Source organism: Equus quagga, chromosome 2 (genome assembly GCF_021613505.1).
Source record: "Equus quagga isolate Etosha38 chromosome 2, UCLA_HA_Equagga_1.0, whole genome shotgun sequence".
NCBI lineage: Eukaryota > Metazoa > Chordata > Mammalia > Perissodactyla > Equidae > Equus > Equus quagga.
Window position 1 is genome coordinate 60,930,273 of NC_060268.1, and position 25,577 is coordinate 60,955,849.

The window sequence follows — 25,577 nt, forward strand, 5'->3', positions numbered from 1 at the left end:
CTCCAGCTTTTATGGCTCATCAGGTCATAGTAATGAAAACTGCCTGTGGCCAGAGTAGAAGAAATGCTTTTGATAATTTTGCTCTTCATCTGCCACTTTTTATAAACTCTGCTGGGGCCTGCACTTGTATAATGCCTCCAAAGTGTATTTTTAAATGTAATTTGAGTGGGGTACAAACATGGCTAATCCTTTGTTGCAGCTGACAAACACCAGTGGAAGGATTCTACCAATCAAAATAAGACCAACAAATTGAGGGGTTGTAGGTCATCATTTATAAAGTAAACGTTCTCAAAGCCTGATTGAGTTCCCAGTATTCTTATTATCTCTCCTCTAGTGTTCTGAAGACAGCATCAGCCTCCTTCCCTTGAGTTCCCTCAGTGAGGCCGAGAAAGCACCTGGGTCCTGTGGCTAGGTCAGAAGCAACAGAATCAAAAAAAGAGAGGAGGGAAATAGATGTATATTGAATACTTTTGTGCCAATCGTTGATAAGTGTTTTTAGGTATGGATATTATGTCATTTAACCTTTACAGTAACTCTGCAAAGTGTAGATTATTGAACCTATTTTATACATGTGCAAGGTGAGGTTTACAAAAGTTAAATAACTTGCCCAGAGTTATCATATAACTAGTCAGGAATAATTTAAAGCCAGCGTTGTTTGACTCCAGACCCCATGCTCTTTCATTCTGCTCTCCTAAGAGAATGAGAAAAAAGAAGAGGAATGAGTGAAAAGGAGAACAAGATTAAGAAGAAAAAAAGAGAGAGAGAATAATGGGGTAACATATACAGTTGCTTCAGATTCCTTTCATATCTTAGAACCACATCTAGGCATCTTTCCCTTCCCAAGTTAACTTTGTTTTCCAGGTTCTAGTAATCTGGAGTGCAATTGAAGTCCGAACATCCAAGCTTCATTATAGGATGGACTCCTGTAGCCTTTATGATATGTTGTTCAAATTTTCTCTTGTAGGATGTATGACAAGACAATATTTTTTCCAGAGAAAGAAATCCATATAAACTGGCTGGTTTCAGCTTTCCTACTTGCTCAATGATTTTTATCCACTTTCCGTTTGAATCTGGTCTCCTGTGAAGAGGAATGCCTTTCTGCCTTTCCCTGCCACCTAACGCATTTTATTTTCCCTCTCATTTCTGAAGCAGTGACACTGTGTACTGTATTTTGAGTGCTAATGTTGATTGAAGTTGTCCCTGAAAGGATTGCACTTGACATGTCAAGGAGTGAGTGATTGACAGCAGATATAAGTACTTTTAGTGTCAAGGCTTTGTCAAGTCATTGTGGTGAAACCTAGCCTACTGAATACCAATACATAATACCCTCTAGATTTGCAGTGAACAGATTTCTAGCTCCCTGAACACTGATTCCTATATGCTTCTAAAGGAAAACGTAATATATTTTGACAAAGTTGGAAGAATATTTTATTTTTAAATCTATAACAAAATGTATAATTTTAGCAGGTATCATAAAATCAGTATTCGTTTTACTTTTTTCCTGCCTAATAATCTGAATATGATGGATTGCCTTCCCCTTGTGCGTTTCTGACTATTCATTTTCTATGGGACTAAGTTTTAGTGGTATGCTATCTTTAATGGGAAGGTTTGTAGTATGCAACTAGGCTTGTAAATTGAGAAGTTTAACCCTATTTCCAGAACTCAGAAGATGATTACTTCCATGCTAAATAAGATGATTTTGTCCTACTACTCAAAGAAAAAATTATTTTCGTTATTGCTGTTATTTTGTATAAGCATTTAAGGAAATATTTTTGTCCTGTTTCCTCCTTCTTTATTAGTTATCATTATTACTATTTTGATGTTTTCTTTTTTTTACTATCTTATTGTCCAAAACACATGTATTTTATTGTAATGCCACTTATTCCAAACCCTGGAAAAAATTATTTGCTGTAAAATGTATTCTGTTCTCTTAAAATAGACAAACATGGAATTGATGATATAATGTCAGCAAATCTTTCAGTAGTACATTCCACTCTGTGAGAACAATTAAAATATGTTAACCTCTGCTCAGCATCAATTGATATAGATTTTATCTTCTTCTAGATCTCTAGTATTTGGAAATTAGGTTTCTCATTTTGCATTTCTGTTTTTAATACTGCTCTTAGTCTTTCTTGATCAGCTGAAATCGTTGCATATTTAGCCCCCAACCCTCTTTTCCTCGTTACTCAGTTACTTCTCATAATGGTAGGTTTTCTTGTTCTTATAATCCTTACTCACTTAAAATTTTCTGTAATGATAAGTGCTTTTAAATTCTTACAGTAAATTTTGAGTAATAGTGGTTCCTTCGTTGTATCTGATACCAAATTATGAAGTCAGCCTTGAAATTGGTAAGTTGACACTCATGTGCATAAGGGGTCAGTGAGTGTGAATAAACACATATGCATCTCCTTTTATGACAATTTCTATATAAAAATTTTTAAAGCTTTTAATGATTAAATTTCCCAGATAGAAGGTAGCACAGAGCCTGGCACGGAAAAGGGGGATGTTCAATAAATGCTTATTGGTTCACAGAGTTTTAAAGGAAGAATATGGTTTTATGATTATATGCTTAACCATGTGGAGAGTTCCATATAAAAACCATCATCATACTGTTTTGTCTTTCTTAAATTTAGGTTGTTAAAGGCCTTACCTATTTGTGGAGTTTAAAGATTTTACATAGAGGTAGGTACTGAGCTTACAAGCTCTAACTTAATTTGGGGTGGGATGGGGAGCTTTCTGGACATCTTGATTTTTATAGTGAATAAATGATTAGATATTTAAGCCAGCTGATATATTTGCTAGTCAAAAATATGGCTGCTTTATAAATGTTATTTTTTTATTTTCTCCCTCAACTGCTCTGATTTATATTATAAACTTGGTATTATATTTTTGTGAATCATGTTTACCAAACACGTAAAATTGTGTTTCATAATATTTGAAAGTGACAGATCTTATTTTTCTTATTTAACTCTAGTTAATGCAAAACCTTCACTTTTTTATACAATTGCATCCCTTTTTTTTCTTTTTTTTAAAGATTGGCACCTGAGCTAACAACTGTTGCCAATCTTCTTTTTTTTTTTTTTCTGCTTCATCTCCCCAAACCCTCCTGTACACGGTTGTATATCTTAGTTGCAGGTCCTTCTAGTTGTGGGATGTGGGACGCCGCCTCAACGTGGCCTGACGAGCGGTGCCATGTCCACGCCCAGGATCCGAACCCTGGGTCGCCGCAGCAGAGTGCGCGAACTTAACCACTCGGCCACGGAGCTGGCCCCCCATTTCTTTCATTAATATTTCTTATATCATCATACACTGTTCTTTAAGAGATTGCTTCACATACTGTGAGAGTGAAACTTTATAGAAGGAATTAGTGAAAGCATCAGAAATTAGTCTCCTAGTCTATTAACAGAGCACTTGAGAGAATAACAGATTAACTGTTGAATGTTGCAAAAGGAACCTCCCTTTGCTTTTTTTAATGTTCCTAAAATGTCTGAATTCATTTGGAGCAAAAAGAAACAGACTATAATAAAGCACCTTCAGGGCCTAATGTTACTAACAGTACTGTTTCATTTTACACATCTGCTCGGCCTAGCTTTATGCACATTGGGGAATGCAACAGCATATGCATTAGATGTGATTAAAGGAAAGTTTTTTTAGAAAAGGTATCAACTATGAAAGAAAACAACTGATGTCTTCAATTGTAGTATCACATCTGTCACTAAGGGTTGTTTTTGTTTGGGGTGGTTTTAATATCCTAGTGATTCCAAATTTCTTCTTAAATCCTCCTGCCTCTTTTGAAGAGGGTATATAGATGTGACAAGTAAAATATCAATTCAGTTCTTGAGTGTTTATGCTGATTAAATGGAATCATAAACCAAATTTTTCTTTAAAGCCGGTCTACTCTATTTCTAGAGTATAGTTGGTGCCAAATGTAGATGCAGGGAGAGTGAGCTGAGTTGTGTTAGCATTACTCTTCTTGGGTGTAAGTCAGCATGTAAACACATCTGGTGGGTGAGAGAACACCACCAAGATTAAGAGAGAATAGTATTTAACATAATATGACTTATATTGTTTCTATTCCCTGTACTCCTACCTCCCCCCCTCATCAACCCATAAAGTGGTTATAGCCATTTTAATAGGAATTAACACAGTGGTCAATTCTTGTCATTTTATTGATTTTTGTGAACATCTGCTATCCATTTAACAAAGGAACTCAAGGAAGTCATCAATTCTCAATAGCATCCCTTCATTAAAAGGACCTTGCCGTGGAAATGCAAATGTTATTATTAAAGTGATCCTTAGGACCATCCTGTACTCTGGGCATACAGCATCATTTTGGCTTGTAATGAATTCTCACTAGCCTTAGCTTTCTGTGAGGAATCTAGTAGCACTAAGGACTATAGTGGATGGGGAAATACTGTTTAGTTATTCTGCAATCATCTTTGTTTTTCTTCTTTAAAATCAGAAATCATGCTGATAAGTAGGTATACCTCTAGTATTTCCTGTATCTAAATTATTTGGTTTTAGTTTTACTCTTTGTTTTGAAGAAATAATTAAATTTTTCTTTTGAAATGGGATCTTGATAGACCTGTTTCATATAGATTTATGTCTGGATCTAAAAATAAAGTCTAAGCTGTTTGTCAGATTCTCAGTACAACCACACTGTAATCACCGTGTGCAAATGTGATTAACCAGGTCCTTCTTCCAAGCTCTGGATGCAACTCGGGCTAAGAAAGCGTTCTTTGATCAGTGACATACCAGGGTCTTAAAGGTTTGACCAAATTGAGAACATAGAGGTTTCAAAAAGGAATCCTGAGCCTGTACTTCTCTTTTCAGTCTGTGCTGGCCAGCCCAATTCCCACAGAGAGTAACCTGCTATAAAATGCAACTAGTTATGGAAAGAAGATATCTGCCAGGGCCTGAGAGGGGGCGGTGGTAGTGGACCAGCAAACCCTCTCAAAGGATTTCATTTTTAAATAAATACCAGTGAGTGACTGTGCATCTGCATCTGTCTAGATGGAAACACTAAGGAATTACAGTGCAGAGGAATGGTTATTTACTGGTAGTTAGGGATACCCAACTATAGAAATAATATGCTGTGCTAAGGCACCTCATTAAATATATTTATATGCTAAGCTTTTGAGTTTCCTGGTTATTCATGGAAACTTTTACCTTCTGGATTTAAAAGCATGTGTTTTTATTGAAAGGTGGAAGAAGCCAGATGTCCCTGAAGACTTTTGTAAAGCACTGTAATAAGAATTTTACTCCAGATTGAGTAGTTAACGTAATATTTTAGAGCTTTTTGTCCATACTTAATAACTTGGATTCCATAAAAATAAGATTAAAGATGCCTTTTTATTTATCAAAAAGCCATTTAATTTTCTCCTTGATTAAAAAATTGTAGCTTTTTAGATCAGTTCAATCAGGCAATTAAAGATCAGAGCTTTTAAGTTCAGCTAAGGCAATTAAATAGGTAATATACTTGTTTATACACTTTTACTATATAAGCTGATTGCTGTACCTTCTTACAAGCACATATACTCATTTTTGCTTTCTCTAAATGAATGATGATGGGAATTCTATCTGAATATGTGTCACATTGTCAAATCAAAGAGAGGTGTCCTTCTGCAGGAAGGGGGGCCTGGTCCTGGTGCCTTGAGAAAATAGAGAGTGAAAAGAAGATGGTGAAAGAGAATTACTGCTGAGGGATCTAAGGCTCTTTCTCCTTTGTCTTGGGCTCAGTACCCATGTTCTCCTCTGATCATCATTTTCTTCCCTACCAAATGCTGCCCCTGAAAACAAGGGTCTTGTACTTCTAAACAAGCTGTTGAAAATCTAGAATCTTTCCTATGGTGCACATCCAGTGAAGACTGTAGGGTAGAATGAAATCTGAGTGACAAGCAGTGACAAGCCATCCATCCCATGAGGCTCGTTAGTCTGATACAGATGAGTTTATTCGATAGTGTATTATGTCAACTGTATATTTTTTTAGAAATTGAAGTATAACAGTTGCCATTCATAATGGATCACTGAATATCATATTCAATCAGGTTTTACTATTATTTTGTTCTTTTTAAGAATTGGTTGAGATGATATATGTGAAAGTACTTTATAAACTATCAAATGCTAATAATTCAAGCATGTTTTTATTGTATAATAACTATGAATTAATCACTTTATCTGATTAATAAGCATACCCCAATACCAAATAAAGCCAAGGAGAGAGTTTATTATACTTTGTATTACAGGGTCAAAAATTATGAATATTTTTCTCTAGGATAAACATGTGATATCACACAAAGACGTAATTACTAAACATATTTGAAACTTCCACCAAGATTAACTACTGTGGAAAAATTGTTTTTATTAAAAAAGCATATGTGTGAGCCCTGTAAGCATAGCATGTACTGACTGGGTAAAAACAAAGAAAATGAACAGTGAGAGTCTGTTAGGCCAGATCCGGCATTACAGCAAACATTGCAGCTTAACTTCAAAACATACATCGCCACTAATGAGGTGAGAGCCCTGCATATTAATAAACCTGCAGCTCCAGTCATAGCCATCATTACCCACATCAAACATAAATACAAGATTAACACCTATGCCATTTCTTTGGAAGATGTGAGAATGCCCTGGCAGTAACTGCTCTCTCTTTCCCTGAGGATAAAAAATAGAAATGGAAGGGTAATGAGAATAGAACTTAGATTAAGAAAATAAAATTGGCAATCAGGCTGGGGCAATCTTACACAGAAGGAGAAGTTTATAAGAAAGAAAAAACCTAGACAGTTAGTGTCCCAGGATATTTTTTGTATTTATGAGCCTGGTTAGTTTCATTTATTTTCTCTAATAGGAGACCTTTTTAATATTTCTTATTTTTTATATTATATATATATTTTTTATATTATTTTGAAGGCAAAACCTGCCCAGATAGACTTGTATTTAGAGAAACTAAGTCTGTGGTTTCAGCATGCATGTTAGAAATTTTGTTTTCTACCCCTTGCTTTCCTTTTTATAAATCTGGCCTAACACGAGTCTTCCAACTGGTGCTTGATTAGACGCCAAAGCCAGTGTTGTTATTTTATTCATTCACAACTATTTATTTTATACCTGCTAAGTTGCAAGCACTGGTCTAAGTCCTTAGAATACATCGATATGTAAAATAAAAAATTTCTATACTCATGAAACTTATATTCTAGCAGGGGTAGGGCAGGGTTGGGTAAGTAAATACGGTCATGTGCCGCATAACAACATTTCAGTCAACAATGGACTGCATATATGATGGTGGTCCCATAAGATTATAATAAAGCTGAAAAATTCCTATTGCCTAGTGATGTTGTAACCATCGTAACATCATAGCAAGAGAAAAGGAAACTGCAGGAGAAGAACAAGAAGAAAAACCTCCAAGAAAATTCACAATGAAGGGTTTAACAGAAGCTTCGCAGACTTCAGCAGCCTCCTTAAAAAGCTTGAAAACATAGACCCCAACACCAAAGGGTTTTCGTTAATAGAGAGGAATGTTCATGGTGCACTATGTGCTTAAAAGCAAATCTATGATGAAAAAAAGAAACAAACCAAGCAAATCACCATGGATATATTTCTGAAGAGAGTGATACCTCTTCAGGAAGAGCCTCAAGCAAGTCCTTCAGGAAGTATTCAAGAAGGCATTGTTATCATAGGAGATGACAGTTCTTTACATGTTCTTGCCCCTGAAGACCTCCCTGTGGGACAAGACGTGGAGGTGGAAGAGAGTGATATTGATGATCCTGACCCTGTGTAGGCCTAGGCTAATGTGTGTGTTTGTGTCTTAGTTTTTCACAAAAAAGCTTACAAAGTAAAAAAAAAAAAAAAAATTTTAATAGAAAATGTTTATAGAGTAAGGATAGAAAAAAAATATTTGTGTACAATTGTGCAATGTATTTGTGTTTTAAACTAAGTATTATTACAAAAGAATCAAAAAGTATTAAAAAATTTAAGAGTTTCCCACAACTAGAAGGACCTGCAACTAAGATATACAACTGTGTACAGGGGATTTTGGGGAGATAAAGCAGGGAAAAAAAAAAAAAGGTTGGCAACAGTTGTTAGCCCAGCTGCCAATCCTTAAAAAAAAAAAAAGAAAAAAAAAAATTTAAGAGTTTATAAAGTAAAAAAGTTAGAGTAAGCTAAGGTTAATTTATTATTGAGGAAAGAAAAATGTTTTTTTATAAATTTAATGTAGCCTAAGTGTACAGAGGTTATAAAGTCTGTAGCAGTGTACAGTAGTGTCCTGGGCCTTCACATCCAGTCACCACTCACTCACAGACTCACCTAGAGCAACTTCCAGTCCTGCAGCCTCCATTCATGGTAAGTGCCCTGTGCAGGTGTACCATTTTTATCTTTTATGCTGTATTTTTACTGTACCTTTTTTATGTTTAGATATACAAATCCTTACCATTGTGCTACGTTTACCTACAGTATTCAGTACAGTAACATGCTGTACAGGTTTGTAGCCTAGGTGTGGAGTAGGCTATACCATCTAGGCTTGTGAAGTACACTCTGTGTTGTTCGCACAAGGATGAAATCGTGTAATAGTGCATTTCTCAGAATGTATCCCTGTTGTTAAGTGACCCCTGACTGTACAGAGTGTGTTAGGAGGTGATTAGTAATATGAAGAAAAGAAAAACTAGATCAAGTTTAGGGGAGGCAAAGGGTAGGTTGCAGTGCTCATCAGGTAGACCTCACAGAGAAGATGAGATTGGAGCAAATGCTTTTGAAGGAGGAGAGTTGCTAGTCAGTTAGGTGTGTGGTGGAGTAGAGCAGAAGACAGCAGGTAGGATGTGCCTGAAGTGTTCAGGATACCGCGAGGAGGCAAGTGTGTCAGTGGGCAACAGTAGAAGCAGCTGTTAGGAACTGCTGCAGTAATCCAGGTGAGTTATAAAAGCTCAGATCAGGAAGACGGGAGAAGATGGAGAGAATTGGTGAGATTCTGGATATATTTTAAGTGTAGAGTCAATAGAATTTTCTGCTAGATTGCTTGTGAGTTTTAGGAGGACGAGAGGAATCAAGGTTGCTTAAACTTTCGGCAGTAGTTCAGTATGCTAAAAAATGTTTCCTGCTACTTTTTTTCTGTTAAAAGAGAGACCTTCATTAAAATTAAAGAAAAAACTGATAATATCAAGTGCTGACAAGAATACAGAACAACTGAAACTCTGATTCATTGCTGGTGGGAATATAAATGGTACAGCCATTTTGGAATACAGTTTGGCACTTTGCTGCAACATGATCAGCAAATCCCAGTGCTAGCGGCTTTATTCGTAAGAGCCCCAAACTGGAAACAACCCAACTGTGGTACATCCACACAGTGGATACTACTCAGCAGTAGTAGGGAGCAAACCACTGATACACACGATGTGGATGAGTATCAAATGCTTTATGCTGAGTGAAAGAAGCCAGACTTGAAGGACTACCTATTGTGTCATTTCATTAATATGACATTCTGGAAAAGGCAAAACTGTAAAGATGGAAAATACGTCAGTGGTTGCCAAGGGTAGAGTAAGGGTTGACTGTAAAGCTATGAGGGAATTTGGGGGTGGTGTTAGAAATGGTCTGTATCTTGATTTTGATGGTTACATGACTGTACACATTTGTTAGAAGGACCTGGAAAGGGTTAATTTTACTCTAAATTATACCTCCGTAAATCAGACTTTTAAAGAAAAAGAAAGGAAGAGAAAAAAGGCATATTCTCTTACTTAGTAGTGTGGTAGAAGCCCTACTTTAGAAAGAAATTTCCTCTGCCAAAAAGACAAACCATTCTTTCAAAGGATCTTGGTGATTCTGTTATTATCACCATGTTTCATGGCTCATGGAAAATCCTGCCTAGGTTTGGCTTAGCAACTCAGTAGCTTGAAAAAAAAAATCCCTCATGATTTAAAGGACATCTACTATGTCAAAAAGAGAGGGGGAGGGAGTAATAGAGAAACTTAAAAGTCACTGTCCAACAATTTGGAGGATCTGGAAATTGGAGAAAATTTTCTTAGTTAATCCATTTTTTCCCCTCAGATATTATTAAAGAGCTTCAGATTGCAGCACTGACATGGCCTGACTTGGACAGTTTAAAAAGCTCAGTTTCTAAGAAGGAATAAAGCTTTATTTGAATTCCCAATTCAGTCCCACTGCCTGCCTGCCTTGTTGTGTGACCCTGAAAGGCAGGTCACTCCTGCTCTCTGAGCCTCGGTTTCCTCATATATACAGTGAAGGGATGGCTAAATGATCACTCAGTTTCCTTCAAGCACCAGGATTCTGGATGCTGTGATCCATGACTGAAGGAAGTATGATGCATTGGCCAAGGTAAGGGAACAAAGCAAATTAGAGGGCATACGGGAGGGAGAAGAAAGAAAAAGATAGAAACCCCCAAGAGTCGATTTTGCTATGAAAATAGTAATAATGATGAATATTTATTAAGCACTTACTTTCTGTACCAGGCACTGTTCTGAGTGCTTAACGTGTATAAACTATTTTGTGTTCCTTCAAAGTGGGGAATTCTAGGAAACATGAAATATTTTAGAACTGAAGATGAGAGTGAAATGCAAACACATAATTGAGAAAGCAGTATGGCTTAGTAAGAAAATGGTTACTTTCTAAACCAGACTGGTAGAATCAAATCAACAGACATCTTTAAGGGGAAAGGTTTTTAAACGATAAAGTATACTGAATATAAAGCATTAACATTAACAAAGAATTATAAAAAAGACACGTAGAGTCACAACTAGGATGGAAAGCAAGGGCATTCTCTTTAAAAAATCTTTTTATTTTGAAATAATTGTAGCTCCACAGGAAGTTGCCAAAAGGGTACAAGAAGGTCTCATGAAAGGGCATCCTTGTTAAGGAAGGAATTTGGAAGAAAATTGGAGGCTGATAATCCAAAAGAGTGTAGGCAGGTAAATGTTACATATATTTGCTAATACCTTTTAAATGAGATCAGTGTAAATTTTAAGATTTAAAGAATGTTTGTATTATATTCCAAATTATTCGATTATATTTATTGAGAAAAGAAGAATGAAATCGTAGAAGAAATTTTGATGTCAAGTTGATAATGTAAAAGAATACCTTTGTGTATGTAAAAATTGGGGTTTGTGGCAAAAATAATTTAGGGAATGATCATTTCCTGGATAAATTGATTCTTTAGGGAAAGAATTATAGGAAAGCATTACTATCAGTAGAAAACTAACCTGATTAATTTTAAGGAATTTATGAAAAAATGTAATTTGCACAAAACTGTCCTAACAACCTCTTTTGCAGAGATTTATACAGTTTGTGCTTATTTATAGGTTAGAGTGAGTTTTGAAATAATGTAAGCCGTATTTTGCTATCTAGAGGACCAGAGTTTTTTTTTAAGGAATTGCCTAGTGTTTGAGCAAGGCAAGTCGTAAAAGGACCATCCCCGGTTGGTTTTATGTGGCGACATGTGATGATGAGAGAGCTGAGGTGTGGGGCCGCCTTCCCTGAGCTTTGTGACTGCATAGTGTGTCTGGAAAGGGCGGCATTTATGTTAAGCAAGTGCTAGTGATGAGAGCACCATTACACCTGGGCTCCTGTTTTTAAATCATTTAAATATTGTCCTTTAACTGTTAATCATATGCCAATGCTGTGGTAAATCATAATTCATGAACATTTATGCTTTTGGGGGGAAAAAAAGCCGTAGCCCATTAACTGAGGTAAACAAACTAGTTTAATGACTCTGGGTTGTTGGTTTTTCTCCAGCTCTGACTATCTACACAAGTGAACGTCTCTAGAAATTAAGCCTCCTTTCCCACGTTGGTCATTCATTCTCTTTGCCTCGGGTAATCACTGAGGATTTCTGTATTTGTGGTAATAATTTTCAAAAGACAAGAAACCTCATATAGCATTACTTAAAAATGTTCTTCTAAGGAATATGTGTGTAGAATATATAAAGAACTCTCAAAACTCAACAGTAGAAAAACAATCCAATTAGAAAATGAGCAAAAGATGTGAAGAGACATTCTGCTGAAGAAGATATACAAATGGCAAATAAGCGCATGAAAGGATGTTCAGCATCGTTAGCCACTAAGGAAATGCAAATTAAAACCACAGTGAGATAGTACTACACACCTACCAGAATAGCTAAAGTGAAAAAAATAGTGATAACACAAAATACTGACAAGGATGCAGGGAAATTAGATCACTAATACATTGCCGATAGGAATGTGAAATGATACAGCCCCACTGTAAAACAATTTGGCATTTCTTAAAAATCTAAACATGCAGCTTACCATATGACTCAGCAGTTACACTCCTGAGCATTTATCCCAGAGAAATGAAAACAAAACCTGTACACAAATATTTATAGCAGCTTTATTCATCGTAGCCCAAAACTGGTAACAACCCACATGTCCTTCAGTGAGTGGATGGTCAAACAAGCTGTGATACATTCATACCATATAATCTACTGCTCAGCAATAAAAGGGAATGAGCTATTGATATACATAACCTGGGTGGATCTCCATATAATTATGCTGAGTGAAAAAAATGACCATAAAATGTTACATACTATATGGTTCCATTTTTATGACATTCTTGAAATGAGAAAATTATAGAAATGGAGAGGAGATTAATGGTTTCCAGGGGCTAATGAGAAGATGCTGAAGTGGGAGAGAAGTGGGTGTGGCTATGAAAGGGTATGGTGATGGAGACATTCTCTGTCTTGGCAGTGTCAAGTAGTGTCAGTACCCTGTTCATGATGTTGTATTATAGTTTTACAAGATGTCACCATTGGGAGAAAATGGATAGAAGGTACACAGGATATCTCAGTATTTCTTTCAACTGCATGAATCTACAATTATCTGAAAATAAAAGGCTTAATTTAAAAAAAAAAGAACGTGATCTTTCTATAGTTGTCTGTATTTGAATGGTCTACTTAATTAAGAGACAGTTGTCCTGAACTTAATTTTTCTTTCTCCCATGGATCTGTGTTAGGATTTATCATAGACAGAGTCATCCCTTTTAGGATCTCTCTAACAGGGTCAGGAACCCAGGGGAAATTACCCTGCAGGCCACCTCCCCTTCCCGGTCTGAAAATTTCATCAGTGAAAGCAGTAGAGGATAGACAAGAGGTCATGTGTCATACAGGGAAGGAATACAAATGGGATAGGGTAGTTAGTCCCCCATCCCCTTGCCTAAAATCATTTTTCTTGCTGGGGATTGGGATTTAAAGTAGATTATATGATGATTGTGTGTTTGACTCACAGGTCTTCATGGTACCCTAAAATGAGCGCCTCACCTTTATGGTGAGCCCCTGTCTAAGCACCCTGCAAGATGTGGTCTGATGAGTGTTTGATCGACCAAGCCCCACAGATAGCTCTGATCATAGCTTTGTCTCTTAAGCAAACCATGAAATTTAGAAGCTCATCAGAGAGAAAGAGAGAACAGCTGTATGATGGGTCACTTCTCTTGGCAGAGGTTGGAGATCACAGTTAATTTATGACACTGTATGCCAAATATGTCTTAATTGGAAGTCATCCTTTGTCCCCCTTTCTAGTTTTAGAGTAAGGTATTTATCCTCAGATAGAATATTCTGCCAAGAATGTTTAGCAGTTGGAAGACCTTTCCACATCTGTCTCTTTCTCCAAAGGCATGGTTTAAGGTGATCAGCACCATGGAAATCAAATCTATTCTTTTGCTATTGGAGGACTGAGTTCCTTCTGGATTGGGTACAATAAAAAATATTATTGCTATTAATATTACTGTTCATTGAGTGCCTTCTGTGTACTCTGTGCCATCTGTATGCTAGATTTTTTGTATACATTATCTTATTCAAGCTTCATGATAACCTTCCAAGGAAGGTATCATCATATCCCCATTGTTAGATGAGGAAACTAAGGCCCCAAAAAGGTAAATAACTTAGTCATAAGAAAGGCAATAAGTGATTGGCAGCCTAACGGAAGAGCTCTAGTTTTAGTGTCAGACCCAGGTTTAATTGCTGCTTCTGACTCTTAATTCAACTCAGCTATGTGGCCTTGGGTTAGATCCTTAACCTCTTTGAGGTCATAGCACTCACTGCGTCTGGTACATAATAGCTATTGATAGAGTTCAAATAACAGTTTCTCAAGAGAAGTCGCAAGAGATTGAGAGAATAGAACCTTCCCCAGACCGCTCTCCTATATATACTTTTCTGTAAGAAGTGGAAAAATCTAAAATAAAACATCTGAAGATCAGCCAGCTCTTCATGCCAAAGCTGGCATAAAAATCTAGCCCATAAATTCAGATGAAATTTATCTCATAAATATAATATAGTTTGTTACGGCTTAAGAGTTAGGATTGGAGACTAGTTGTGTGGCCTTGGGCAAGTAATTTCATTAATTTGAGCCACAATTTGCTCATCTGTAAAATGGAGTTAATAGTACCTATCCCAAGATTTATGAGAATTAAATGAGATAATAATGCATTTGTTAATAATGCATTTAGCCCACTGCTTGGCATATAGCAAGTGGCAAGTAAGTGTTGTCTGCTGTAATTTGTATTATTTCTTGAGAATAATTAATCAGAGTTGGTCTTCTGGATATGCTCCTCCAAGTCAAGTCTACAATAAAAATGTGTTTTACGATTATGTCTGCATTTAATGTAGTATTCCGTTGTTTACTTTGCTTTTTCACTGAAAAGGTTTTCTAGTCACTAGGAGTCTTACAATTGGTAGTATCTTAGACTTGGGGGAGCAGATTGTTGTAGAGCTAGGGCAAAAATAGAGGTTCCTTCTGACTCTCAGGAACTTGTTTCCCCACACGTGGTGTTTCCCATAGACCAAGAATTAGTACATATTGCCAGCTAGGAATCTGAGATCCACGGTGAAGGGAACCTCCTTTACTTGCTATGCAGGCACTGGGGGAAGGCAGAACTGGGAAGCCCAGGCCTTTTTGCCCTTGATATTAGCCTTGTAAATGCTGCATGTCTCTTGCGTTTTTCATTCATGAATGAGGAAAACCTTATTTGTTGCCTCCTTTCTGAACTGAATCATGAGACTCTAGATAATAACTGTCATTTAGGATGGCTAATTATGCTGCTTAATTTTATTTAAGGCTTTTGCAAGAATATTTGGATGACCTACCCTTTATTATGTTATGGAGTGATTAGAATAACTTTTATATCTCATTGTGGTTTTCTCTTAAGTGTGTTCCTGTTGTGCACAGATGAATTTATAATGCAGAATGTCAGCATAGTCTATATTTAATTGTACCTGCTGTTCTCATTCATTAGAATGCAGTCCCCAAGAAATAACTAGATAGATATATTAGTTGTCTTTTCATAAGACAATTAAGCATAATGAAAGAAGGTTGCTAAAGCACCCTGGCACAGTGCTAGAAGAGTTTACTAGAGTGGAGACCTGCTAATGTCTCCTCTGGCTCCTGGTAAACTGAAAGTGGCTTCCTGGCATTCAAGCAAAACAGTGTAATTGCTTTATAGAGGGGGAAAAGTTGAAGAGAAGTTTATTTCTGCTTCCGTTATGATCCCACAACAGAGCCACATGCCTTATTTTAAAACTCAACTCACATTTCCTTAAGAATTGTACCATGCCTATTTCTAAAAACATGAAGTGAGGTTTACACATAAAAGCACAGAACAAATTAAATATTCTAAGTATAAAACAAAATGGAAACCAAAAGGGAGCCAAAGTAGGATATCACCATCACTTGATGTGAATGGATCACTCAAAAAAAGAATTCTCAATTTGCATGGTTTTCCTTTCCTGAAAAAAGAAAGTGTATATAGTAGCATGTACAGAAGTTGCAATTTTCTTTGGAACTAATCCTACCAGGATATTGACATATAGATCCCTATACAAAGCACACTGGGTAACTCCAACTGTAGTTTTATGAAAGAGTTTTTTTGTATCTGTTTTGAACAGTGCCCTGGCGCCCAGCCCTAGCCTGACTGAGGGTAACCTCCCACTCTGCCCCCTGATGTGTTGAGGGCGGGGCCTGGGTGGTGGGCAGAGGAGCCTTTTGTGAGGAGCTGCAGAAAGCACATGCTCTTGAAGCTCTGGGCTTTATTGGCAAGCTTCAGCTTGATGCTGTTTATGTGGATTGTTTAATGGCTAATTGATGCAGCATGTATAAAGATACAGTTTCTTGCATGAGGCGGTTATGGGTGGCAACATGGGTTGTCTCAACATGATACCAATTTCCACAGTCAATTTGGTCAATTCAGTGGAAAAAAAAAAAATGAGTCAGTCCAGCCTGAAAATCAGAGCAGAGCAGAGCAGTTACTGGAGGTTACTGAGGCAACTATGGTTCATTGACCAAATTTTTCATGTTTGAACCAGTTGTTTTTGCATTTATGTATATAACCTTAGTGGACTATTTTGGGAAATAATCTGAAACACACAGAAGTGACATTGAAAAATTAGTATCTTTCTTTAAATATTTATGATGACAATCAGGCTTTCTAGTGTGTATCAGTTTTGAGAAGGAATAACCATTTTACCATATGACGAGTGTAATTAACTGATGTTTCATATTTTGTTATGAATAGAGTAGGAAAGAGACCATGGGACCAGAAAGCACCTAAAAAACTATGGAGGAGTTAATAAGTGAAAATATGTTTTGAGGCTGATTTTTTTAAACAGCTTTATTTATATATAACTTACCTATCATAAAATTCATCCATTTTAAGTATATGATTCAGGGATTTTTAATAAGTTATAGAACTGTGCAACTATCACAATAATCCATTTTAAATTATTCCATCATCCCAAAAAAGAGTCCTCATGCCCATTTGCAATCGATCCTTGCTTCCAGCCCCAGGGAACCACTAATCTATTTTCTGACTTTATAGATTTGCCTTTTTAGATATTTTATATAAATAGAATCACACAATGTAAAATCTTTTATATCTCACTTCTTTGACTTAGCATAATGTTTTTAAGGTTCATTCATGTACTTGTTGCATGTGTTAGCAGTCCATTCCTTTTTTATTGCTGAATAATGTTCCATTGTATGGATATATCACATTTTATCCATCTATTTATTAGTAGAGAGACATTTGGATTGTATCCAGTTTGGGGCTATTTTGAATAATGCTGCTATTCATATACAAGTCTTTATTTGGTTCTCCGATTGCATTTCTCTTGAGTAGATACTTGGGAGTGGTTAGTATCTGTCTTTAAATATTTGTGATCACAGTGCATCAGATCATCTAGTCCATATCAGTTTTGAGAACAAATAACCATTTTATCATTGATACATAGTATATGATCAGTGTAATTAACTGATGTTTCATACTGTCTCAAAGATAGAATAGGAAAGTGACTACAAACGTTATATGGTAAGTTTATGTTTAATTTTTAAAGACATTTTGAAGCTGATTTTTATTCAGTTACAGCCTCCTGTAGAAAACCACCTACTATTTTCTGCATGACATGAGACCCCATTTGTAAATTCTTCCATTCTTACAACTCCTTGGTATTTTTCTAATAACCTTCTAAGTGCTTCAATTTATTAAACAGAATTGCATCATAACTACCTGTTATCTACGTGGGCTGTCACTGCTGCATTACATTACATCATTGTTAAAAAGCCCAGCTTACTGTGAAATCTCACTGAATGAGTGGGAAAACATTGTGACAGGAGACACTTGTTGTGATTGGGTAATTGTTAACTCTTCTGTGATCCCAGCTGAACAGCACTTGCCATTCTGGAAGAAGCCTGCCTTCAGGTGGAGCTTATATAATTAAAGTGAACCTTATTTAGCATTTGGGTCTAGTCCAGTGTATTAGATGATCCACATCCTGACTTCCTAGGCTGAGTCATTGTCATCACCAATTCTAGAAAGCAGTAGCTTCCAGTATACGTAGTGCACTCAAGTTTACAAAATGTTTCTAAAATTTAGTTTTATTCATTCAATTCACTGAGCCCCAGCTCTGTGAGAGGCACTGCTAAGCACAGTCTCACTTAATTCTTATAACAACCTTGTCAATGTGGGAAGATCAGATATCACCCTTAAGCTTGTATGTCATACAGCACACACATGCACACGTTCACACTCACACGCTGTCCATGCCATCTCTGCTTGCTCTGAGAGGATGTGACAAACAGGAATCTATCTTGACTCCTATAAAAACCCTGTCTGCATAAAATGACTAAATTTTTTTCTAAAATGAAATAAGATAAGAAATATCTGATATTAAAAATAGTCACTTTGTGTTATACTTTATCTCATTTTCTCCAATGTGATATTGACCTCTTGGTCAAGATGGATTAAAACCAAACCTCAAGTTACAGAACACCAAAACATGATATTTCATATGTAATGCAAAGGGGATTAGAGTTAATTTGATTTTTCACTAAAGGCTTGTGTTTTACATTAGAAGTGTATTTCTTTTTAGTGGTATGAAAAGGACCTGTAATTTCTGGATTCTACACACCTCATTTGTATTTTCTTTGAGAAAAGGTCTCAGTTAAAATCAATGCCCTACTATTCATTGAAGCTCCCTTGCCTTCAATAAAACTAATTGATAAACCCTAATAATTAATGGCCTGATTAAACCAAAATGACTTACATCTGCCCTGATGATTGCCATTTATAATCAGTCACTTGAATGAGTCATCTTTTCTGTGCTTTGCTTACAGAAGAAAGGCTAGAATGTTTTTAAAGTAAGCTGAATGAAAAGCTGTATGCCTTCAATTGTTTGTTTTCTATAACTTGAGATTGCACTAAAATAAGTCTAAATATAACTACCTCCTTAAAAGTAATCTTGCTGCCTAATCTGTTGTACTGTTGTCTATGGCTTGGAGTGAAGTTGAAAACAAACCAAAACCAAAATTAAATCGTTTTAGTATTCCTGGAACTATTCTTGAGAATTGTAGCATTTGCACATTTTAAATAAAAACTTGGAAGTAGTAAGTTCAGTGGCTATATACTAGGATTTTTTATACCTCAGGTATAAGGTGGAATATTTTATTCAGATAAAGTAAAACTTAGAGGAGCTATCCTCATTCCAACATTTAAAGAATTCCATTTGCTTCAAATTCTGCCACAGGAATTCAGATTTAGCTTAACTAATTAAAATCCTAATATTATTTATATTCCATCTATTTCAAAAAAGGATTTGAAGCAGCTTATGATATAAAGTCAAAACAATGAACAAAAGATAAGAACTTTAAAGGCATATTTCCACTTCTGCCCAGGAAGAAATCACTGCTATGGGACTTGCCCTTCACCAAAAACAACTAGGAAACTGGAAAATATTTATGAAACATCTGTTTTCAGACACTAGACAACAAGCAGTGCAAGACTCTGAGCCCTGAGAGAAGGGAAAAAGATGAGGTAGGCCCTATAATCAACCAAGCTTTCTACCCGGAGACGGTTTCCAGACTGCAGCATAAGGAGGAGGAACCTAAACAGACCCCAGAAGTCTTACTTAGTTGAAGAGACAGAATTTGGAGATTGAGACAGACAAAATGGCTAGAATTTACAAGGTAGAGTCCTAGAGAGGCAGGAGCTGTGATGAAAAGAGCTCAAGAAATTGTAAAGGAGTCTCCTTGAGTCTTTGGCTAAACATCCATCTCTGCATTCATAGGGTGAAATCTTACAAAGCTACACAAAGAACTGCTGTCTGGGAAAGAAAATTTGGGGGGAGCTATAAGCTAAGTAATTCCCAAAGATTACACAAGTTTGAGAATTTTAATAATTTCAACCAACCAGAGGAGAGAGACCTTGTTGAATACATTGGAGCATTCAAGAGGGACTTTAGAAGGGTCCTGCTTGAAGAGTGGGGCTAAACTAGCCCTAGAGGAGGGGTTACTCTAGGCTCTCCATAAATAAAAACTCTAAAATAAACCTCAGAATGATTGGCTGTCTGCAAATAAGTTAATTACCTGCCAGTATCAAGTCCAACACTTTCTAAAGGATTACAACAAAATTCAGTACTCAAGAAAGTAAGATTTACAGTATCTGGTATCCGGTTAAAAATTAGTAGGTGAACAGAGAATTCTTCTGATGATAATGGGTGAAAGACCATAACCAGGAGAAAAACCAGTCAGTAGAAACGGGACCCGCCCCCCAAGATAATGAACTTGCCAGATAAGGACTTTAGAGCAGTTACTATAAATATTTTAAGTATACTCAAAGATTTCAAGGAAAAAATGAACATTATGAGGAGAGAAATGGAAGACGTAAAAAAGAACAAAGTGGAACGTTTAGAGATGAAAAAATAAAATATCTGAAATCAAAATTTCACTTGATGGAATTAACAGTGGATTAGACACAACGGAAGAAACAATTAGTGATCTTGATGTTAGAGAGAAATTATCCAAAATTACTACAAATAAAAAAGAGACCAAAAAAATGAATATAGCTTCAGTGATCTTTGAGACAGTGGCATGATGTCTAAGATTTATGTGTATCTAGAGTCTCAGAAGGAAAGAAGAGAGAAAAGGAAACAAAAATTAATTTGAAGAATTGATGCCCCCAGACTTGCCAAATTTGATGAAACACATAAACTCACAGGTCTAAGAAGCTAAACAAACGCTAACCAGGACAACACAAAGCCATACCAAAGTAAAATAAAAAATTTGAAAACCAGTGGTTTAAAAAAAATCTTTAAAATATTCAGAAAAAACAAAGTACATTAAGTAGAGAGGAACAAAAATAAGAATGACAGCAGACTTCTTGTCAGAAGCTATGCAAGCCAGAAGATAATGGAAAGACATTTTAAATGTTGGGGGTAAAACCCTATCAGAATTCTATGTCCAGAAAATGTATTTTTCAAAAATAACAGCTAAATATAAATCATCTTAGGCAAACAAAGCAAGGAAAATTCTTTGCCAGTAGACTAGCATTATAACAAATAAAGCAAGTTGTTTAGGCAGAAGGAAAATACCAGATGGAAGGTTGGATCTGCACAAAGGAATAAATAGTACCAGCAATGGTAAACATGCAGATGTATGTAAAAGACTTGTTTCTCACTTTTAAGCTTCTTTAAAAGATAATTATTTAAAGCAAAAATAAAAATAGTGTATTGTGGAGCTTATAATGCATGTAGAGGAAAGATAATAGCAGAAAGGATGTGAGAAAGAAAATGGAAATATACTACTATAAGTTTCTTACGTTATAAATGAAGCACTCTTAATATTATTTGAAAGTAGACTGTGACAAGTTAAAGAAACGTTGCAAATCCTAGAACAGCCATTAAAAACAAACAAACAAACTTCAAGCAGAGGCTGGCAAACTTTAGCCCACAGGCTAAATTTGGCTCTCTACCTGTTTTTGTAAACAAAATTTAATTGGAACACAGTTATGCCTGCTCATTTACATATTACCTATGACTGCTTTTGAATTACAGTGGCAAAATTGAATATTTACAACAAAAGCGATATGGCTCTCAAAACCTGAAATTGAGTTTTAAAAAAAAGGTTTGCCAACCTCTGGCTAGAAGCCAATAGTAGAGATCAGTGGAATGCTAAAAAGAGCCCAGCTAATCCAAAAGAAGGCAAGAAAAGAAGAAAAAGGGAACCACAGATGGGACAAATAGTAAGATGGTAGAGTTGAACTCAGTCATATCAATAATTACATTAAGTGTAAATGGTCTAAATGCTCCAATTAAAGCATGAATTGTCAGACTGGTTAAAAAAGCAAGACCCAACTGTGTGCTATCCGCGAGATACCCACATTAAATATTAATGACAGAGACAGACCACCCAAACACTAATTGTCAGACTAAGGCAGAAATTATAGCGACATAGTACAGAGTTTATAATGTATATAGGAAAGGCAAAACTAATCTATAACAACAGAAACCAATTAGTGGTTGCAGAGGTCAGGGTGGAGTTGACTGTGAAGAGTCACAGGGAACTTTTCGGTGATAGAAATCTTTCATATCTTGACTGTGGTGTGGTTACATGGATGTATACACTTGTCAAACTCATCAAACTATGCATTCAAAATGATTGTAATAAAATTGATTTTTTTAAATGAATAAAATTGATTTTAAAAAGTAAAGTAAAACGAGAAGAAATTTCTCTTCAGATGTTCTGAACTTTCTAGCAGTTAAATCAAAGAGAAATACAGTGGGTTATATCAGTCTTTTCTAAATGCTGGCTTAAAGACTGGACTGTATTAGATTCAATTGTGATTCATTAGGTCTGAAATGGAACTGAAAAAGTTTTTTTTCAAATGCACAGCCAGGCTTGGTAGCTGTTTAGTTACATAACTCTCATTGTCTTTATTGTAGGAAGCATGCCAATTGTTCAGGAAGAAAATCCCATCTAAAGTATACATAGGCAATGTTATCCTGAAATCTCATGTGCAGTATTTTTGGTCAAAGAATATATTCCTGAAGGGCAGAGACAGGGACTTACTCATGTTTCTCTCCACTGCACCTACTACCTTATCTGGCACGTGGTAAGATGTCAATAAATATTTGCTGAATGAGTATTTTTGAATGACTGGATTCTTCTCAGAGTGAAAAACATCATTTAGAAATGTATTCCTTAACAGTGAAATGTGTTCCTTCTGAAGTATATGCTACTAAGTAGGGAAAGATGTAGCTGCTTCTCAGGCTGAATTCGTGCTTTGCTGGGTGAGTACGTCTGCCCATCTGTTTAGTAGAGAGATACACTCACCGTTTGCTCAATAAGTATTGTTTTTAGTCTGTACGAGGCACCATTCTGGATGTAGTAGTGAACGAAACAGATCAAGTCTCTGCATTCATGAAGCTTCCCTTCAAGAGGCAGAACTGTGAGGGAACAGATTTCCTTGTGCTGACACAGTGTGTCCGTGGTGTAAATGTTAAGAAGAACATTGAAACAGAGAAGAAGGAAAGGGAGTATCGGGTGGGAAGGTATTGCTGTTCATATTGGGTGGTTAGGGAAGACTTCTCCTAAAAAGGTAGCATTTGAACAGAAGCCTCAAAGAAGTGAAGGAGCCAGCCATGCATATGTATGGGAGCAGAGTATTCCATGGATATGGAACCACAGAACAGGAGCTTGCCTGGCAAGGAGGCAGGTGAGATGAAGCAGAGTGGGCCGGGAGAGGAGGAGGAAGGATGAGAGCACAGAGGTAGTGGGGGGCCAGCTAAGAGAAGGCCTTAGAGACCATCATGAGGACCTTGCATTGAGTTGCGAAGCCCTTGGAGGTATTAGGCAGAAAAGTGACGTGGTCTGATGTAAGTTTTAAAAGGATCACTTTAGCTGCTGTGCTCAACACAGACTATAGTAGAGCAGGTGCAAAAATAGGGAGACCAGTTCAGTAGCCTTGTTGAGGAATGAGTGCATATGGTCTGGCAAAAATGCCTCCTCATAAACGTTAAATTGTTTTTATAGTTCTACTTACTGGGCTTTGGAAATTATTTCCTTTCAGCTAGTATTTTATTCAAATACAGCTTAAGTTTGCTACAGTAGCAATGGAAACTATTTGCTAAATATAATGAAATATACCACCTGTGTAGCTTGATTGATTACCAATGGATAATAATAATACCTTACATTTATACAGTGTTTGACAGTTGAAGAGCAATTTTACATTCATCTCATTTAATCCGCACAGTTCTTTAAGATTGGCACAGAGATGGAAACTAAAATGTCACGTGCCTAGTCCAAAGTCACATGCCAAGTTTATGGCAGTAACAAAATGACTAAAACTCAGCTCTTTTGTCCCCTAGCCTGAATCCATTGATTTTGTTTAAAGGGGTCTATTGTGTTCAAACGATGTCTCAAGGTGTTGGTGGGGAGGGGGACACTTAATATTAACAAATTTAATATATTGTTTAAAAAACCATCAACCAGTGAGCAAGATACTGTGCTCAGAAGGGATACGTACAGAGATGTATAAAGCTTTTTCCTCCCCTGTGAACTTAATACTTGGGGCAGTGATGTCTGTAACAGTAAATATGGTAACTACTGGTAAAAAGGATTATGTGCGCAGTTCCAAACAATGGTACAGACAGTAAATGCTTGGGCGGTTCAAAGGCAGCAGTGACTTTGATGACCTGAGTAGCTAGGGCAGCAGGGAAGCAGGTACTTGAGTTGAAGGATGGGCAGGATTCCGTCAGAAAATATCCAGGAAGGGTTTCTAAACCTGGGGTGGGGAGAAAAGAACACACAGCATGAACAAAGGCTTAGTGATGGGGTTTTTTGAGTTGGGTTTTTTTGTTGTTGTTTTTTTTTTTGAGACAATGATTAAAACATTCTATTTGGAATACAAAGGTTGGTTTGAAGATGACTGGTTGTCTACTACTTTCATACATAAAGTATTCCTAAAAAGTAGGCTGAGAGGTGAATGTGCAAAAGTCTTATAGTAGGCTTCCATGTAAGTTAAAAAAGATGTTGTTGGAGAGCTGAAAAATGCAGTAAAGTTTTTATTTACACCTTGCCTTTTAGAATATAATTATAACATAGTTTTCTTGCTTTGTTCTCTCTATTGATCCACTTAAGTCAAATGTATGTCTGATTAAAGATTTGTTAATTTTAGCATAACTTGTGATTTCCACGCAGCTCCTTCTTCCAAAAGCTCAAAATATTTGTTCATTAACTGTCTCCCTCTGATGTGATGTGTTCAGAGCGGTTTAAGGATGGCAATATACAAAAGGAGCAGATTGTCTAAAAGAAAAATATTCTAAGTTGAGGGCCTGTAATGAGAATTAGATTTGGAAAATAAGACCAGGCTATGTAGAGGCTAACATTTCTTTCAGTTCAGCGAACATTTATTTAGTGTCTACTGTGGCTGTCTGTGATGTGTATGTATTTTGCTATCTGCTGGGGCAAGTTTGAAAGCACAACCCTATTCTTAAAGAGTTCACATTTGGATTAGCAGGGGAAGTCAGGAAATGTTTTACTTCCTCCTCAAGGAGAGAAATGATGTAGTGAAAATTGTACATTTAATGTGATAGTGGTGTAAGATTTGTATTGAAATTGGGGGCAGAGAGACCAGTTGGTAAAAGAGCTTACACCTGCCTAGGCAAACTACTTTCTGTTCAGAGAGCGAGCCCCCTAAAGGAAGTATGTGGTGTGTCTCGTCTGAAGGGCCCGTTATGGAGATATGTTCTACTGCTAACCCCTGACCCTTCAACCAGAATCATCAACAGAAAATAATGCATGTGTGTTCGTGGTTTCCGTTCATTTATTCTCTCATCCATTCAGCAAATATTTATTAAGCACTTACTGTATGCCTGGCACTCTTCTACGGACTGGGAATATAGTAGTCAATAAAAGAGGTAAAGTCCTGCCTTCATGGAGTTTACATTCTAGTGTCAGTCAGGCAACACCAAATAAGTACATGTATGAGAAAGTACCTGGCGCATTGCCTGTCACATAGCAGGTAGGGTTCAATAATTGTTGGTTACTGAGTTTGAACTTGAAGTTTGAATTAAGTACCTACAATTGGCAAGATACTTTTTTGGAGTACCCTTTTGCAGGATAGACAGTTGGGGTAAGATTATTACTCACAGATTTTTTTTTTTTAATGTTACATAAAAAATTGAATCTCTTGTTCTGTTTTGGGTAATTAAGGTTATATGCTGTATTAAATATAACAAGTTGTCTGTTCCAGACTACTTTTGCCATTGAAGATGAAGCGGTGAAGCAGGTGCTATTCTGTAC

General features: G+C 36.5%; 1 protein-coding gene across 6 annotated transcripts in view; it reads left to right on the forward strand.

Moving 5' to 3' along the window:
* The window catches only part of MAP2K5 (mitogen-activated protein kinase kinase 5), a 244,156-nt gene that overhangs the window by 106,603 nt on the left and 111,976 nt on the right, over window positions 1-25,577 (forward strand). For all 6 annotated transcript variants that reach the window (XR_006887499.1, XR_006887498.1, XM_046653610.1 and 3 more), the window contains exon 13: window positions 2,634-2,682. Coding sequence is in view for 4 of the 6 variants with exons in the window: in XM_046653610.1 (XP_046509566.1) it covers window positions 2,634-2,682 (49 nt within the window). In the remaining 2 variants the exon portion in view is untranslated. The remainder of the gene's footprint in view (window positions 1-2,633; window positions 2,683-25,577) is intronic.